The sequence below is a fragment of the Gorilla gorilla genome, chromosome 14 (assembly GCF_029281585.2).
Source record: "Gorilla gorilla gorilla isolate KB3781 chromosome 14, NHGRI_mGorGor1-v2.1_pri, whole genome shotgun sequence".
Lineage (NCBI taxonomy): Eukaryota > Metazoa > Chordata > Mammalia > Primates > Hominidae > Gorilla > Gorilla gorilla.
In genome coordinates, this window is record NC_073238.2 from 115794778 (window position 1) to 115811498 (window position 16721).

The 16721-nt window shown below is 37.4% G+C and overlaps 1 protein-coding gene across 7 annotated transcripts in view; it reads right to left on the reverse strand.

The window, feature by feature from the left end:
• The window catches only part of NALCN (sodium leak channel, non-selective), a 363332-nt gene that overhangs the window by 23435 nt on the left and 323176 nt on the right, over positions 1–16721 (reverse strand). For all 7 annotated transcript variants that reach the window (XM_031001413.3, XM_055359447.2, XM_055359450.2 and 4 more), the window contains 6 exons: positions 12720–12840; positions 12537–12635; positions 6594–6687; positions 5975–6081; positions 5692–5766; positions 4404–4523 (listed from right to left, as the gene is read on the reverse strand). In XM_031001413.3, the coding sequence (XP_030857273.3) occupies positions 4404–4523; positions 5692–5766; positions 5975–6081; positions 6594–6687; positions 12537–12635; positions 12720–12840 (616 nt within the window). The remainder of the gene's footprint in view (positions 1–4403; positions 4524–5691; positions 5767–5974; positions 6082–6593; positions 6688–12536; positions 12636–12719; positions 12841–16721) is intronic.

Here is a 16721-nt window from a genome sequence, read left to right on the forward strand (position 1 = left end):
AGGCTGGAACAGTTTGGAGGACTCAGAAGAAGACAGGAAGATATGGGAAAGTTTGGAACTTCCTACTTGTTGGATAGCTTTGACCAAAATACTGATAGTGATATGGACAGTGAAGTCCAGGCTGAGGTGGTCTCAGGTGGAGATGAGGAACTTATTGGGAACTGGAGCAAAGGTGACTCTTGTTATGCTTTAGCAAAGAGACTGGCAGCATTTTGCCCCTGCCCTAGAGATCTGTGGAACTTTGAATTTAAGAGAGATGATTTAGGGTATCTGGTAGAATAAATTTCTAAGTGACACAGTGTTCAAGAGGAAGCAGAGTATAAATATTTGGAAAATTTGCAGTCTGATGATTTTTATAGAAAAGAAAACCTTATTTATTAGGGAGAAATTGAAGCCAGTTGCAGAAATTTACATAAGTAACGAGGGACTGAATGCTAATCACCAGGACAATGGGGAAAATGTCCCCAGGGCATGCCAGAGACCTTCACAGCAGCCCCTTCCATCACAGGCCTGGAAGCCTAGGAGGGAAAAATGGTTTTGTGGGTGGGCCCCAGGCTCCCTCTGCTCTATGCAGCTTTGGGACATGGTGCCCTGCCTTCCAGCAGCTTCTGCTCCAGCCATGGCTAAAAGGTGCCAATATACAGCTCAGGCCGATGCTTCAAAGAGTGCAAGCCCCACGACTTGGTGGCTTACACATGGTTTTGGGCCTGTGGGTGAACAGAAGTCAAGAACTGAGGTTTGGGAACCTCTGCCTAGATTTCACAGGATGTATAGAAACAACTGGATGTCCAGGCAGAAGTTTGCTGTGGGGGTAGAGCCCTCATGGAGAACCTCTGCTGGGGCATTGCGGAAGGAAAATGTGTGGTTGGAGTCCACACACAGAGTCCCCACTGGAGCACTGCCTAGTGGAGCTGTGAGAAGAGGGCCACCATCCTCCAGACTCCAGAATGGTAGATCCACTGACAGCTTGCACTGTGTGCCTGGAAAAGCCACAGACACTCAATACTAGTCCAGGAGGGGGTCTGTACCCTGCAAAGCCACAATGGCGGAGCTGCCCAAGGCCATGGGAGCCCACCTCTTGCATCAGTGTGCCCTGGATATATATAAGACAGAGTCAAAGGAGATTATTTTGGAACTTTAATGTTTAATGACTGCCCTATTGGATTTTGGACTTGCATGGTGCCTATAGCCCCTTTGTTTTGGCCAATTTCTCCCATTTGGAATGGGTATATTTACCCAATGCCTGTACCCCCATTGTATCTAGGAAGTAACTAACTTGCTTTTGATTTTACAGGCTCATAGGCAGCAGAAACTTTCCTTTTCTCAGATAAGACTTTGGGCTTGGACTTTTAAGTTAATGCTGGAATGAATTAAGACTTTGGGGGACTGTTGGGAGGGTATGATTGTATTCTGAATTGTGAAGACATGAGATTTGGGAGGGGTCCAGGCAGAATGATATGGTTTAACTGTGTCCCCACCCAAATCTCATCTTGAATTGTAGTTCCCATAATCTCCACGTGTTGTGGGAGGGACCAGGTGGAGATAATTGAATTAAGGGAGGCAGTTTCCCCCATCCTGTTCTCATGATATTGAGTTAGTTCTCACAAGATCTGATGGTTTTATAAGGGACTTCCCCCTTTGCTGGGCACTCATTCTTCTCTCTCCTGTTCCCTTGTGAAGAAGGATGTGTTTGTTTCCCTTTCCACCATGATTGTAAGTTTCCTGGGGCCTTCCCAACCATGTGGAACTTTGAGTCAATTAAACATCTTTCCTTTATAAATTACCCAGTTTTGGGTATTTCTTCATAACAGTGTGAGAAGGGACTAATACAAATTTTATCTGGAGAAAGGAAAAACATGGGCCTTGCTGCCTTTTCTTCCCATGTTAGCTAAAGATCTATTGCAGATACCTTCCCTCTTTATGTTTTGGAAGTAATGACAACCAATAGTTTTTAGGATGAGAATCTGAATTCTTCACCTGGACTGCAAGGTCCTAAGAGGTCTGATACCTTCTTACCCATCCAAATCTTGTACTATGCTAGTACTATGTATCTATCCTTCTTCCAGCTCTGTCATCTTTCCATCACAGGGACAGCTACCTGAAATGCCCTCCCCTTATCCTACAGATGGAGCCATCACTCCCTTGGGGATGTCTTCCAAGACCTCTCTGATGAAGCCATCTCCCACTATTATCTATGTTGTCACAGGAACACAGGCTCTCCTTCATCTCCCTCATCATAGTCATTATACTCATAGATTTGTGAGCAATTGATGACTATCTATCTACTTTTCTAGGATATAAGGTTCACAAGAGCAGCAACTATATTTGTTTTGCTTATTACATTCTTCTCAGTTACTAGTACTGTGTCTTGTACTAGGAATTGAGAACCATTTATTGCTGAGAAAATACTTCAGGATGACTGAGAGCTCACCTAGGCTTCATACAGCCCCTGATGCTGAAGGTAACCACTGGTTTAAGAAGGACGCTCACTATGTTCATGAGCACAGCATCTCGTATTAAGGCAAGCCCTTTAGGATGTGTAAATGAGTCTTTCCCAGCATGTCTCTAACATTAAGGGGATGGGAGAATGGATAGAAGGAAACAGGGAAAAACCGATAATATTCCTTGGGATGAGATCCAGTATGACTAACAAAAAGAAGGTAATTATAATAATGCCTACAGGCTTGTATAATCTTTCTAGTTCAAGAAAGCCTCAAATATATTATCTCACTTGATCTTCATAATGCCAGAGGGAATAGGTGGATTATGAAGTTATATTGGCCGTTCAGAGCAGGAAACAAAGGATCATTGAAGGCAAATAAATTAGTCAAGGCTGAAAAATGGTGGAACCTAGACTAGGACCCATATCTTCCAGAGCTGTGCTATCCAACATGGTAACCAGCAGCCACATGGAACCACATGTGGTTACTGAGCACTTAAAATGTGGCAATTTAAATGAAGATATGCTGTAAATGTAAGATACACACTCAGCCAAAGACTTCACACACAGATACAAGGATACAACTTATCTCAATAATTTTATATTGCTTACACATGAAAATAATACTTTGGATATAGTAGTGTAGAAAATATAATTATTAAATTGTTAATGATTATAATTATATAAATAATTATAATTATATAAGTAAGTATAACTACATACATAATAACTATAAGTATATAAATAATAATTAATTATAATTATATAAATAATTATATATAAATATTATAACCAAATAATCATTTAATTAAATAATTATTAAATTAATTAATTATTAAATTAAATAATTATTAAATAATTATTAAATTAATTATTTAATTAAATAATTATTAAATCAATTATTTAATTAAATAATTATTAAATCAATTATTTAATTAAATAATTATTAAATTAATTATTTAATTAAATAATTATTAAATTAATTATTTAATTAAATAATTATTTAATTAAATAATTAAATTAATTATTTAATTAAATAATTATATTATATAATTAAATATATATTAATATATAATATATACATATATAAATAAAAATATATACATATACACATAATGCATCTTTAATACATATTTTAAATAAAATATATTACATAATTATATAATTAAATAATTATTAAATTAATAACTATTTATTTAATAATTATTGAATTATAATTATTAACAATTTAATAATTATATTTTCTAAACTACTACTTTTTTATTGTGGCTTCTAGAAAATGTTAAGTGATATCTGTGGCCACATTTTATTTTCATTGGACAATATGGCCCTAGATTACAGTTCAGTACACCCATAGCTGCAGATTTTGAGTGGGATCTCGGACTGAATCAAGGGTGAAGGCACTTTAGGTAAAATAGTGAGAACACAGATATAGAGATGGAGAATCATATGCTTTAGAGAAGTGGAGGCTAAATGTCTTATAGAAAATGAAACAGTGGAAGCACTTGAGAATCACATTGTGAAATACTGATTATAACAAAGTGGAACAAATGCTATATTTCAGCTGAGAAAACAGGAAAACAGGACTATAGTATTCTGATACTAGCTTGTGTGAATTTGGACAGTTCTCAGTCTCTGTTGCAGTCTTCCTCTTTCTTTCTTGTTTTCCCCTTTGGTAAAATGAGGGGCTAAACCAGAAGATCTTGAAGGTCCTTCTCTTTCTAGCTTGCACCATCTAGGTCTTTGAGGGGCCAGGTTTTGCCTGTGTGAAGAGTGTGGGGGTGTGTACATGTAGACACAAGCATGTCTGAGAGCCCATCACAGTCAAAGCTGGGCTTTAGGGAGGTCCATCTAACACCTCAGAGCAGGTTGATGTGGAGTAAAATGAGACTGGAAACAGGACTGAGCAGAACTGAACCAAATTGAAATAATCAGCTGAAATCAACTTGACTTCTATGCTTACCAGGAGGGCAAAGTGAAGCACCACCCATACAACACCAAGTGACGTCACCAGGAGATCGTATCGGTTTCTTCTGCTTTGCCAGAAGCCAGCAGGCGACATTGCTATGATCTTCATGGTAACCTGGAGAAAAAGCAAAGAAGAAAATACACAGAGAGAGTGTTTAGTACATATTTAAATGTATTAACTTGAGATGCATTATGTGTATGTTATTTTTTTCAAATGAAGAAAATTTTAAATTATTTGACGTGGACACAGTATCTTTTCCATTGAAAATGAGACAAACACTTTAATGCCCTTTGAAGTTTCCTTTTAGGCCATGTGCCTACACTATCTATCTGTCTGTCTGTCTATTTATTTATTATTATTTTTTGAGACTGAGTCTCGCTCTGTCACCCAGGCTGGAGTGCAGTGGCATGATCTTGGCTCACTGCAGCCTCTGCCTCCCGGGTTCAAGCAATTCTCCTGCCTCAGCCTCCCGAGTAGCTGAGATTATAGGCACGTGCAACCACTCCTGGCTAATTTTTGTATTTTTAGTAGAGATGGGGTTTCACCACTTTGGCCAGGCTGGTCTCAAACTCCTGGCCTCAGGTGATCCACCCACGTCGGCCTCCCAAAGTTCTGAGATTACAGGAGTGAGCCAGCATGCTCGGTTATACTATCTATTTAAAGAACAATTGTAAACAATGTAGTAACTAAAAATAAGAGTTTATTACCAAGATATATGATTTTATTTTTGAAGCTAAGTAGCTTACAAATCTGTGTTCTCTACACTCTTTCCTCTTCGTTTTATGACTAGTTCTGATCATGGGACATTTTTCTTCCTTAAGCAAAAGGCCATAGATTTTGGGAAACATCAACCAGTGTAGGGCAAAATAAGAATCTGCTTGTATTTCAAGAAGACTGCCCTGGAAAGCAATATTATGAGAATCACATGTTAAAATAACCTTGTCTGGGCCAACTTGCTTTGCCTCTCTATTGCAATTTGAGTCAATGAATTATAGTGGCTTGCACCATTCATTCCCTCTAAATATCAGAACTCGCATAACTAGACAGGCCAATGTTCAGACACAACAATCGACAGCAGCATTTCTGTAGTTAGAAAAATTTGATGGATAAAGTGATGTCTTTGTTCGAGTTAAGCAGAACCGCTTAAGAAGGAAATATCCTAAGGGCAAACTTCAAAGGCAATGGAACACAGAGAGGAGAGTAAGTGGCATCAAAGAGGGAGGCTGATTTACTTTAAAACTGTGCACAGATTCCCCCAGAGCTAGCTGACTCATTACAGTACCTCCAGAACAAAGATGAAGGTGAAAACAACTGACATTGTTGCCAAAGGTACGGTCACCGGGTCCTCGACGTCCCACTGCAACAGAAACAGCACACGAGTCGTTGCCCACGTCCATCGGACACATGCAGGCTTGCCCCTCTTCTGCCCAATTTGCCATTGACAGTGAATCTTAATTTTTACACCCAAGAACATAACCGTGAATGCATATAGCAGCTTGTGATACTCTCGGATGTAGCAGTGAATACAAAATTCATTCCCGGAGTCTTAGGGTGAAACGAAGTACCTTGACAGAGAGCAACACCGACTGGGCCAGGACGAGTAATGCGATTGTCCTCTTAAAAAACGGATGCTGGGTTATGTCATACATTTTAGCTCTAAAACCATCATTATCTAGAAAAGAAAGGTTTGGGCAAGGGCATTTTAGACACAGGTCACATTTACTTTCTTGTCGTTTATTTTCTTAAATGCTTATCTTAAAACCCATTACATTTTTCTCCCCAAACATTTCCGTCTATTGTGAGGTGTTTTTGCAGCAATGGCTGGCTCTGAATATTCAAAACGACAGTGCATGATGCCGTCTATATTGGAAGGAGAAGTGCATCATTCAATTTCTGTCAGTTTAATACATTTTACTTATATTTTTAAAAGGCAAGAGCAAATATATTTTATTTAAAAATTCATTTTTTCATTAAGGCTTAGTCTGAGAGCACTGAAGCACAGCCTTTGGGTGGCTGATTTTAATAGCCTTATGGAGAGATCTGTGGTTTGGAGCCTGTTTCTGTATTAACTTATGCACAACCTCCCAGCGGCCTCATGATTATTATTTTAATTTAAATCTGAGACTCCTGGGGAATCGTGCACACTAGTGCCCAACATGAATAAAATCAGAGCATTTTGGGTACCCGGGCGAGGCGGGAGATGAAGAGGCTGTGCGATCTTCAGTCGGCTCTTCAGGTCTTCCCATCTTCTCTGATCGACGGTCAGCAAAGCCGTCCCCTTAACAGACAAAAGAAAGCAGGAAAAGGCCTTTTGTCATGTGCTTGCACCAAGAACATGGCAGATGGGGTGCCGAGACAAACAGGACTGATGTGGGGGCTTGCACTGACCATGTTCTTCCAACCGTGGTGGTGAGAGAAACATGGTCAGAATGCTCAAAGTTGGTCTTGGGAGGAGTTCCCAAAATGATGACCAGGTGTTTCAGAGAGAATTCAGCAGCCTTCGACTTGCATCTTTGGAGATGTGTAATACTCAGGCTTGGGAAAATGTAAAGAGGAGTTTCTACATAATTACATTTTCAAAAAAGGATACTCACTAATAGTAGTTAGTTTCCTTTCATTTCATAGCAGCAAAATTATAGCTTGTCAATGCTGTGGCTTCCAGTTAAGGGTATGTTGTCTTTCTTTAAAAAATGTCTAATATGTGCAATTGCAAAACTGTTTTTGAGAGATACAAAGTCATAGAGTTTGCATTTTAAGAAATTAGTGCTGTGATAACTGCCTAAAAGGAATTCCATATTCTGTATGATAGAGTACTTGATTAAAATGCATATGATTAAAATTATATCATATTGTATTGCACTGCACTGCATTATATTTTATCATAAAAGCTGAAGTGTAATTTTAAAAACTAGACAAAAACCCCACTCTCCCTTTCCTTACCCAGAGCTAACCACTACCCTTCAGGCGTGCATCCTCCTTACTATGTTTTCAGACTTTTGTGCTTACGCATGAATCAATACTTAAGAATTTGTTGTGAATTTTTTAATATTTACAGAAATGGACTCCAACATGTGATTATTTATGCTGTTTCTTTATATCTGCATTGAACAGTATACTTTCCATACAACTAGATTACTAAATCTAATTTGTTTAATTGCTCACAAACACCGTCCACTGTACGAATATCCGAAGTTATTCATTTTTGATTTATGGACTATAACCAATGCTACAATAAGCATCCATGTACTGTCTCACAGTAAATATCTATGAGGGTTTCTCCACTGTTAATCTCTAGGAGAAGAATTGATGGGGTCTAGGAATTTAAGCATCTTTACATTTACCAGATGTTGCCAACTTGCTTTCCAAAGAGCAATAACCAAAACAAATTTCCTACCAGCAATATACAAGTGTTACCATATCCTAATATTCTTGCAATACTTGATATTGCCAGACATTGTAATCTGACCACTTTGATAGGTGTGAAAATGTATCTAATGTTGTTTTAATATTAACGAGATGAAACATTTGCACGTGTGTAAATGGTGATGCTTGTATCTTCCTATGTGAATTGCCCATTCATATCCTTTGCTCATTTTTGTATTTTGATATTTACTTTTTAATGGTTTGTAGAGATTCTTTATACATGCTGGATACTAATCTTTTATCAATTATGTAAGTTGTACATATTTTCTCTTAGTCTTGGCTTGTATTTTTATTTTGCTTAGAGTGTCTTTTGTCATTCAGAAAATTTTAATTTAAATATAATCGAGTTCATAATTTTTTTCCTTTATAGATTTTACTGGGTGGCTAATGCGATGAAATCCATAACTACTCCAGGGCAAAAAACAAATGCTTACTAGGGGTGGGGTGGGGAACTAGAATAGGGATAGTCAAATGTTGATTAATGGATATGAAAATACAGCTAGATTGGAGGAATACATTTTAGTGTTCCATGGTAATATATGGTGAATCTAACTGACAACAATTAATTGTTTATTTTTAAATACCTAGAAGAGAGGATTATGAATGTTCCCAACACAAAACAGTGATAAATGTTTGAGGTGATAGATATGCTAATTATCCTGATTTGATCATTACACATTATAATACCTGAATTGAAATATCACACTGTACCCGATAAATATGTACAATTATGCGCTGATTAAAAATAATAAAGGCAAAAACATTATTCGCTGCTTATCTGAAATTCAAATAAAAAATAAATGCTGACATGTTTTAAAAATGGTTTAAATTTTGCTTTTCATATTGAAGTCTTTAATTCATCTGGAATTCATTTTTGAGTATGCAGTGAGGTAGAGATCTCAGCATAGCTCTTTACATCAATACAATCAATACCCCCAACACCACTCCTTGTTGGTCTCACTACCCTCTGCACTAATTTGTTGAGCTGCTTCTGTTTTCTACATACATGGGTCCCTGCTGGGTCTTTCTAGTTTTTTCTGTAAGTCTAATTTTCTATACCTATAACAATACTGACACTGTTTTAATGATTGTAGCTTACTTTCTTGTTTCATGTTTTTATTTTTGTTCAACCTTCCTAGAGGTTTACTGACTTGATTTAAAAAAACCAAAACCCAGCTTTTGTTATTCTTGAACATTATAGAAACTATACAAGTTTCCTTACTTTCTGTATCATTAATTTGTGTCCTAATCTTTGTTACTTTCTTCCCCCCTACTTTATTTGATTTTACTTTATTATAATTTATTGATTTGGATATTTGACATATTAATATTTAATTTGTGATTCTTCTTTAATATATACACTTAAAATGATACATTTATTTGTAATTACTGATTTACCTATACCTCATTAGTTTTTGTATATGACACTATAAAATGTTTTGTCTGTAAATATTTTGTGATTTTCTATTATAATTTCTTCAACTCATAAATTATTTATAGTATTGTCTTAATATTTCCAAATTGTAGAGTTTTTTTTGTTTTTGTTTTCATTATGGTCAGAAAACATTCTTACATTATCAATTCTTGGGTAATTATGGCCTTCTGGGAGATACATTTTGTGCTTAAAAATAATGCACATTCTCAAATTGTTGTAATTAGAGTTTTCCTTATATGTTCACTTGATTGTGTTTATTGTATCAAATCTCATATTTCCTTTTATTCTTCTCTGAATTATGAGATTTTTTGAGATATATGTTAATATCTTTCACGATGATTTTGGATTTTCTAGCTTCTTTTTACAACTTGTTTAATTTTTGCTTTGTACATTTTGGGATTCGGAAGTTCTATATCTTTCTGGTGATTATTTTGTCATTCTTTAGTACATCATTTATTCCCAATAATAGTGTTTGTTTAAAATTGTTCTTTTCTGATAATCACATTGCTAAACCACTTTTCTCACTAATTATAAGCAAACACTTGTTCTCTGGCCACCATAGACACTAATGTAATTACTTTGTTATACATAAAAAAAATTTTGGAAAGTTGAACTCTGAAAGGATCTAAAAGAATAATAGGCATGGAGATATCATCTGATCATTAATACATAAAAACCTCTGAAAGTTTATTATTATCAAATTAGGTTAATAAATCAAACACATTGTCTTACATAGTAGAGAAATCAGAAAAAAATCTATATTACTAATATAGACTTGGAACTCTTTAAAGAGGTTTCCATTTTCAAAAGAAGACATATTTTTGCATGATTCTGAATTGTACCCTAAAGATTCCCTCATTTTCTATCTCTGTTGTCTCTACATTTGGAAATTTACCTATGTGCCTTTGGGTATGACTATATTAAGATGTGTGCTCCATGAGAGCAAATAACTTTTCTGTTTTTAGTGTTTAGGTTAGTTCACTAGGTCCTCAGTGTCAAGAGCAGCCTCTGGCACCTAGTAGATGCTCAAATACATCTGTTGAATGATTGAATAATGTATAAATGCTGTTAGATGGCAGCTCATGAGCTGTTTTCTAAAAAAAAAAAAAAAAACTTGCAGAGAAAGAAACTTTTCTAAAAGGCTTACATAATTTAGCAATTGATATCTCCAATTAACAAATCAAGTTTGTAAAGCTTGGTAATATAATTTCTTGTCAATTTCTCCTTTCTTTAAGTGCCCATTTGAGCTGATAGAACATACGCCCCAGATCCCCCAAACAGGCCACGTTACTCTTTCCTATCTGCAGAACATAAATACAGTGCTGGATGGAGACCTCCCTGGTTATTCTGCTAACCTCAGCCACTTCTCTAAGCTCAAGTGTTGCAATTAATTATACATTTATTTGCAGTTACTGAACAGTTTATGTTGTTCTATGTATGTTGCTGAATTGTGAGCTGTGATACATTCTAATCTTCCTGAAATCAGGTGTCTGCTCAGACGGCTTCTTAACGGTGTTCTGGGCAAGCAGTGCCTAAACTCTCCTGTTAATTGACTGATTAGCTTCTGCTTATATTCTAGAATTCTCAGTGTCTGCTGCATTACATGGCTCAAAGGCATCTAAAAAGATCCTTCTTCCTCTTTCTGCTTGGTATTAAACTAAACACTGTAGGGCTCAAAGCATCTCGTTAATGAATGTGATAGGAGTAAAATAAGGGGCTGGGTGACATGATCACTACTGTTCTTTCTGTCTCTAACATCCCATGTTTCTGAGGGTCCAAGTGGAGTCGGGGCCCAAAAGAGGAATTTTTAAATCTCACCCTTTGAAAGCCTGAATGAAATGACATGCTCATTAGCCACACATCAAAGGTGTCAATTGACTGGCTAACTGGTACCACTCACGTTGAGCCTGAGGACAGTGAATGACAGATACAGTCCCATGTGTAGCAACACAAACTGAAGAGCTCTGATGTGAACGCATGGGAATCAGTCCTAGCCGTGAATAACATCGAACAGCACGGTGCTTTACAGGCAGATCTAGCTTCAACTTAATGCAGAGTGAAGGTTGACTTTATTCTACTCATGCCTTCGAAGAATCACAGAGCCTGCGGTAATAGGCACCAATTCTGAATTCTGGCCCTGTTTATCACACCTTATAAGCCCTAGACTAGTCATTGCTTTTTCTGCAACCGTGCATTTGAGAGTTGTGAGAATTGATTGAATATGTAAAACCTTAGTACACAGTGTGTGCTCAAAAACTGCATGCACTTCCCTTACTATGACTCCAAAGACGGCCTCTCAAACAATAGAGGGCATAGCTCAAGTGCCTAGATGAGCAAGCCCCTCTCCAAGGAGTGCTAATAGAATGTTCTTCCCCAAACTCACACTTTGATAGGAAACTACATTGTCGTTTTCCCATTTGTGAGCCTTTGTTCTAATCATTAGAGCTGTTACAAACTCAACAGGCTTCCCGAGTTCACAAAGTATGTCAAGTTCATATGAAATTAGAAAATCTTTTTTTCTTTTTTTTTGAGTCTCGCTCTGTTGCTCAGGCTGGATGCAGTGGCGTGATCTCGGCTCACTGCAACCTCTGCCTTCTAGGTTCAAACGATTCTCATGCCTCAGCCAACCCAGTAGCTGGGATTACAGGCATGAGCCACTACGCCCGGCTAATTTTTGTATTTTTAGTAGAGACAGGGTTTCACTATGTTGGCCAGGCTGGTCTTGAACTTCTGACCTCAAGTGATCCACCCACCTTGGCCTCCCAAAGTGCTGGGATTACAGGCGTGAGCCACCATGCCCTGCCACAAAATCTTTTTTTCTGTGAATTAGGATTTTAAAATTTCTACCAGACTCCACTCACCCCCATCAAAATTCTGAGTTCACCTACTGAGTTACACAGAAGCATACAATTTACATTTCGTGAAAGTAATATTACCTGTAATTAGCGAATCACTTTCATCTATTGTGTTTTAATAACTTGCTGCACATCTTTCTTTTCAATTTGAACAATAGGAGATGCGTCTCTCAGTTGTCGGTGAATTAATGACACTGTTACCAAAAGGGTAAATTTAGCAAGAGAACTGTACTCTTAAATAATGTGTCTGAAAAGCAGCAATGAGGTAGCTTGTAAAACAGTTATAGAGATTATTTACACCAGTCACATTACAGTTTAAAGCGGCTTCACGCCGCATGTGAAAAGAAAAAAATAGCTCAAAGTGAGTGGCTAGAAAAGGCTAAACCCTGTGGTATCCAAACCAAAAATCCTTACCTTGTTTTCATTGAAATTAGCAATAACTACTCCAACAAAAAGGGTCAGTCCAATCATGCAACCCAGGAATACAAAAACATGAATATAGATTCCATGGATCTGCATAAAGGAAAATATGGTTATTTATCAAAACAAATGAAAGCTGCTCTTGAAGTGTTCAAAGGATTCGATGTGCTCGCTTACCGGCCCCACACGATGAATAATAACATCTCTCACTTCCACCCAGCCTTTCAAGGAGAGAACTTCAAACAACGCCAGCATAGCGTTTCCCACATTGTCGAAATTAAAGTTCCGAGGATTCGCCCTGCGATTCCAATACAGAAATGTTCTGTAAAATTCCAATAAGCAGCACCCGAAGGCAAATATCTGTAGCCCTTTCCAGTCATGGGTGTGGGATATGTGTGTGTGTGTGTATATACACACACACGTGTGCGTGTATATACACACACACGTGTGCGTGCACACACACATACATATGTGTGTATATGTATACACACATTTTTACGGTATATGGCATTCGTTTGCTAAATCATAACAATGCATCAATGTGTTATAATTGATTGTGTTCATTAGGTAATGATGGGGTGATCTCAATGTAAAACAGCTCTAGTTCTAGCTTGAGAGGTTCTGCAACATTTCTACCTTGTCCTGATTACCCTGAGGACTGGACAGATGATTTTATCGATTTGCACAAAGAAGCATTGGATTTTGGATGTGGATTTTGAAATACTTTTGTAACTGAAAACCTTTCGAAAGGCATAAATTACAATTGCCTGTCTTTGTATAGAAAGTGTAGAGTAGAATTTAGTCACTTTATTTCACTTTGTGTCATCATGGTGAACACAGGGCTGGAAAGTAGTGATGCGTTTAGAGGTCACTGAGACGGCAAGAGGTGTTTGCTTGTAGTATGTATTTTTCCAAATTACTCTCTTCCAGTTGGATTTTTTCTTATTAACTCTGAGTCTTCTCAGTGGACTCTTAGTCTGGTCCCCTTTATGGGTGGTATGCTTTCTACCTCCACCGCTGATTCCTGATTCCTGAAACTCATTGGCTTATTCATTTTCTGTTTTCTTATAGATTCGGGGGGTACACGTACAGGCTTGTTACATGGGTGTATTGCATAATGCTGGGGTTTGAGCTTCTAATGAACCCATTACTCAGATAGTGCACGCAGAATCCAACAGGTAATTTTTCCAACCTATGACCTCCTTCCTTCCTCCTCCCATTTGAAGTCCCCGCTGTCCAGCGTTTCCAACTTTACGTCGAGGTGTACCCACTGTTTAGCTCCCACTTCTGTGGGGGCCAGGGATGTCTCATTTCTTGTTCTTTTAACATGGTTATACTTTTCTCTTCCCAATTATAAAAGTGATCCTTTTTACTAGATTGCATCTTCTTTAATTGTTATGGTTCTTAGCTAACATTTTTGTTGTTAATAGAAGAAGCTTTCAGTGGCTTTTCCCCCTCTTTCCTTCTTATTAGAGGCTAATTTTAAATAATTAAGATTTTGATAACCAAACACTGGAAAATCATGGACTATATTTCCTGAATTTAATGAAGAACTGAGCTCCGGACCACTGACTAGAGTAGGCCCCTTGGAGCCTATTTAAATTATATTTTGATCATTTTTTCCCCCTGCTCGCTCATTTCTCAAAATTTAACCCTCAAGACAGGCAACGCTCTAGGGAAAACCTGGTTCTGTACTTTTCTACCATCTTTTATGTTTTTTAAACTATAGAGACAATCACAAGATGTGCCTTCATAAGTTTTTTGAATATTAAATAGATGAGGATATAAGAAGAAAACATTAAACTGAAACTGATTTGTTCTTAAGGGCTTAGGGCTGATTAGTGGAGACGGTCTTTAATATAGTGCAAAAGCCCCACTCAGAAATGCATATTTTGGAATTCTGCTTTATATTTTTTTATGTATGAAAGTACAAATATATTCTTTTGGATGCTTCCAACAATCTTTCCTTTGGGATGTTCCCACTAATTTTCATATATTTTACAGTAGACAGAAGTTATAAGGAATCTACAGATGCCACAGTTTGCTTGAATAAGGATTTTTTACAAGCAAGTGAACCGGTTCTCAGAGCCAATGTTGGACTTCCTTACCTGCTCATTTTCTTTTGTAGAAGTGCTTTCTTAGCTGAATTTGCAGCAACTGAAACTACTGTTATGTTCTATATCTTCTAGAAGTTAGAATATGTGAACAATATTCTAACTAAACCAAGAAAAACAAAATGTGGCATCAAAGACTTCAATAGTTGGAAGAATTTATCACATTAAAAAAAATAAGTCTTTTTCAGTTTTAATCATGTAAAGTGTTTTCTTATGCTTTCTTCATGCTAGCAAAGTTGCAAAGTTTGAAACTTTACCTGTAACTACAGAGTCCTTCAATAAATCCCAAATGTCATCTATTATTGTCATTTTTACCTGCTACCCTTCCTTGAATTGAAAAGGTTGTCATTTTTTCTGGTTAATTTGTGAAATATTGTAATCTTGCCTGTCCAATTCAGAAAACTAAGACATTAGATCTGACCACATAATTTTGTCAGTTTTTTACCTCCCAGAGGAGGTGCTCCAAGGCCCCCCAAGATCAAGGTAGGGAGAGCTACTCTTCCCTTGGGGAACATGGGGGCACCTGAAGACGTGACTGAGCCTCTGCCCTTGGATGTGGAAATGCAGAAAAAGACTTTGTCCAAAAACGGCATGCTGTATCTTACACAACCATCTCTCCTAAAAGAAATCAGAAACATCGTACTTCCTACAGCACCCCAACCCTTTTTGCCTTGAGCTTTGGGCATAGAGTTGCCTTAACTTGTAATACCAAACCTATGCCTAGACTTTCCTCCTCACCTGCCTCTTACCCTGCCCCCTTCACCTGGCTAGTTCCTATTGGTTGTCCTTCAAAAGGTAACCAGTGTGTCTTCTCATCTGGTCCTTCTCTTTGGCCCTGCATAGTTGGGGTTAGGTGCTTCTCCTGTGTGTCCATTGTACCCTTAGCCTTTCTGTAGGAATCAGAGGCAGGTACATGATGAAGCCAAAGAAACCTAAGGGGTAGGACCCCTCTTTTGTACAGGCCCTTCCGAGACGTTGGTACCCCAAATTGTTTGGGCCTTAGACCCTATAAAACCTGATCACCTTCTTCCTAGAACATATCACAGTGTAGCTTAACATTACATGGAGATGAGTTTCGGGTGAGCCAGAGGTAAGCTTCGGGGCTTCTCTGTGCAGCATTAAAGGCCTTAGCATATTATATAAAATTATTTGTAATTGTACTTTCTGTTTCCCACTAGACTTTAAGCTCCTAAGGGGTAGGGGCCATAGCTTATTCAGGGCCTTACCACAGTGACAAGCATACTAGCTGGTGAAGAGCAAGCACTCAATATTATAAGCCTGAATACTTTGTTAGTTTTTCTCCCATGCATGCCATTTTCCTATATTCCAGACTTCTTCTTAAAATAAATCACACCATATTTATAATCCATGATATGTTTAATCCTTTTTACTGAGGTGACTCATCAAGTCTGAGTGATTCAGAAGAAAGTACATTTATTAATCTGAAGAGAGAATATTGAAACTAGACTGTCTCCTGAATTAGTGCATATTTATGTCCTAATTATAATTACCAAAGCATTCCTCTAGGTGTATTCCTAGATATGTTATTTTCTTAATCATAATTTAGCCAATATAAAATTACAAAATTTCAGCTTCCAACTCTTGATTAGCTTACTTAAGAAGGAAAGTGTAAAAAGTTATCATGGTTACAGATGACATTTATTAGATCGAAGGTGTCTATTTCACTACAATCCAAGTCACATTATCCTGGAGAAATGGACGAGAGCAATTGTGATGATGTTCAAGGAATGCCTGGCTATTTGCTTATGCTTCTAGAATGGCATTGCCTTTGAAACCCCTAATAATACCTTCCATAAAATATTGCATTTAAATTAACTTTGATTTTAAAAATCCCATGTAGCTGGTTTTATGGAATAGGTTGAGTGCTATAGGGCACAACTGGCGGTTTACTTTTCTCCAAACACTACCTTCAAGTGTGTTCCAGCTCCCTGTCTGAATTCTTGCGGAGGTCCCAGAGCTTTTTGGTTATTTTCAGTAATTCAGTTTTACATCCAACTGATCCTATAACTCATATAACAATCCCATCCTTAGCAGCTCAAGGACC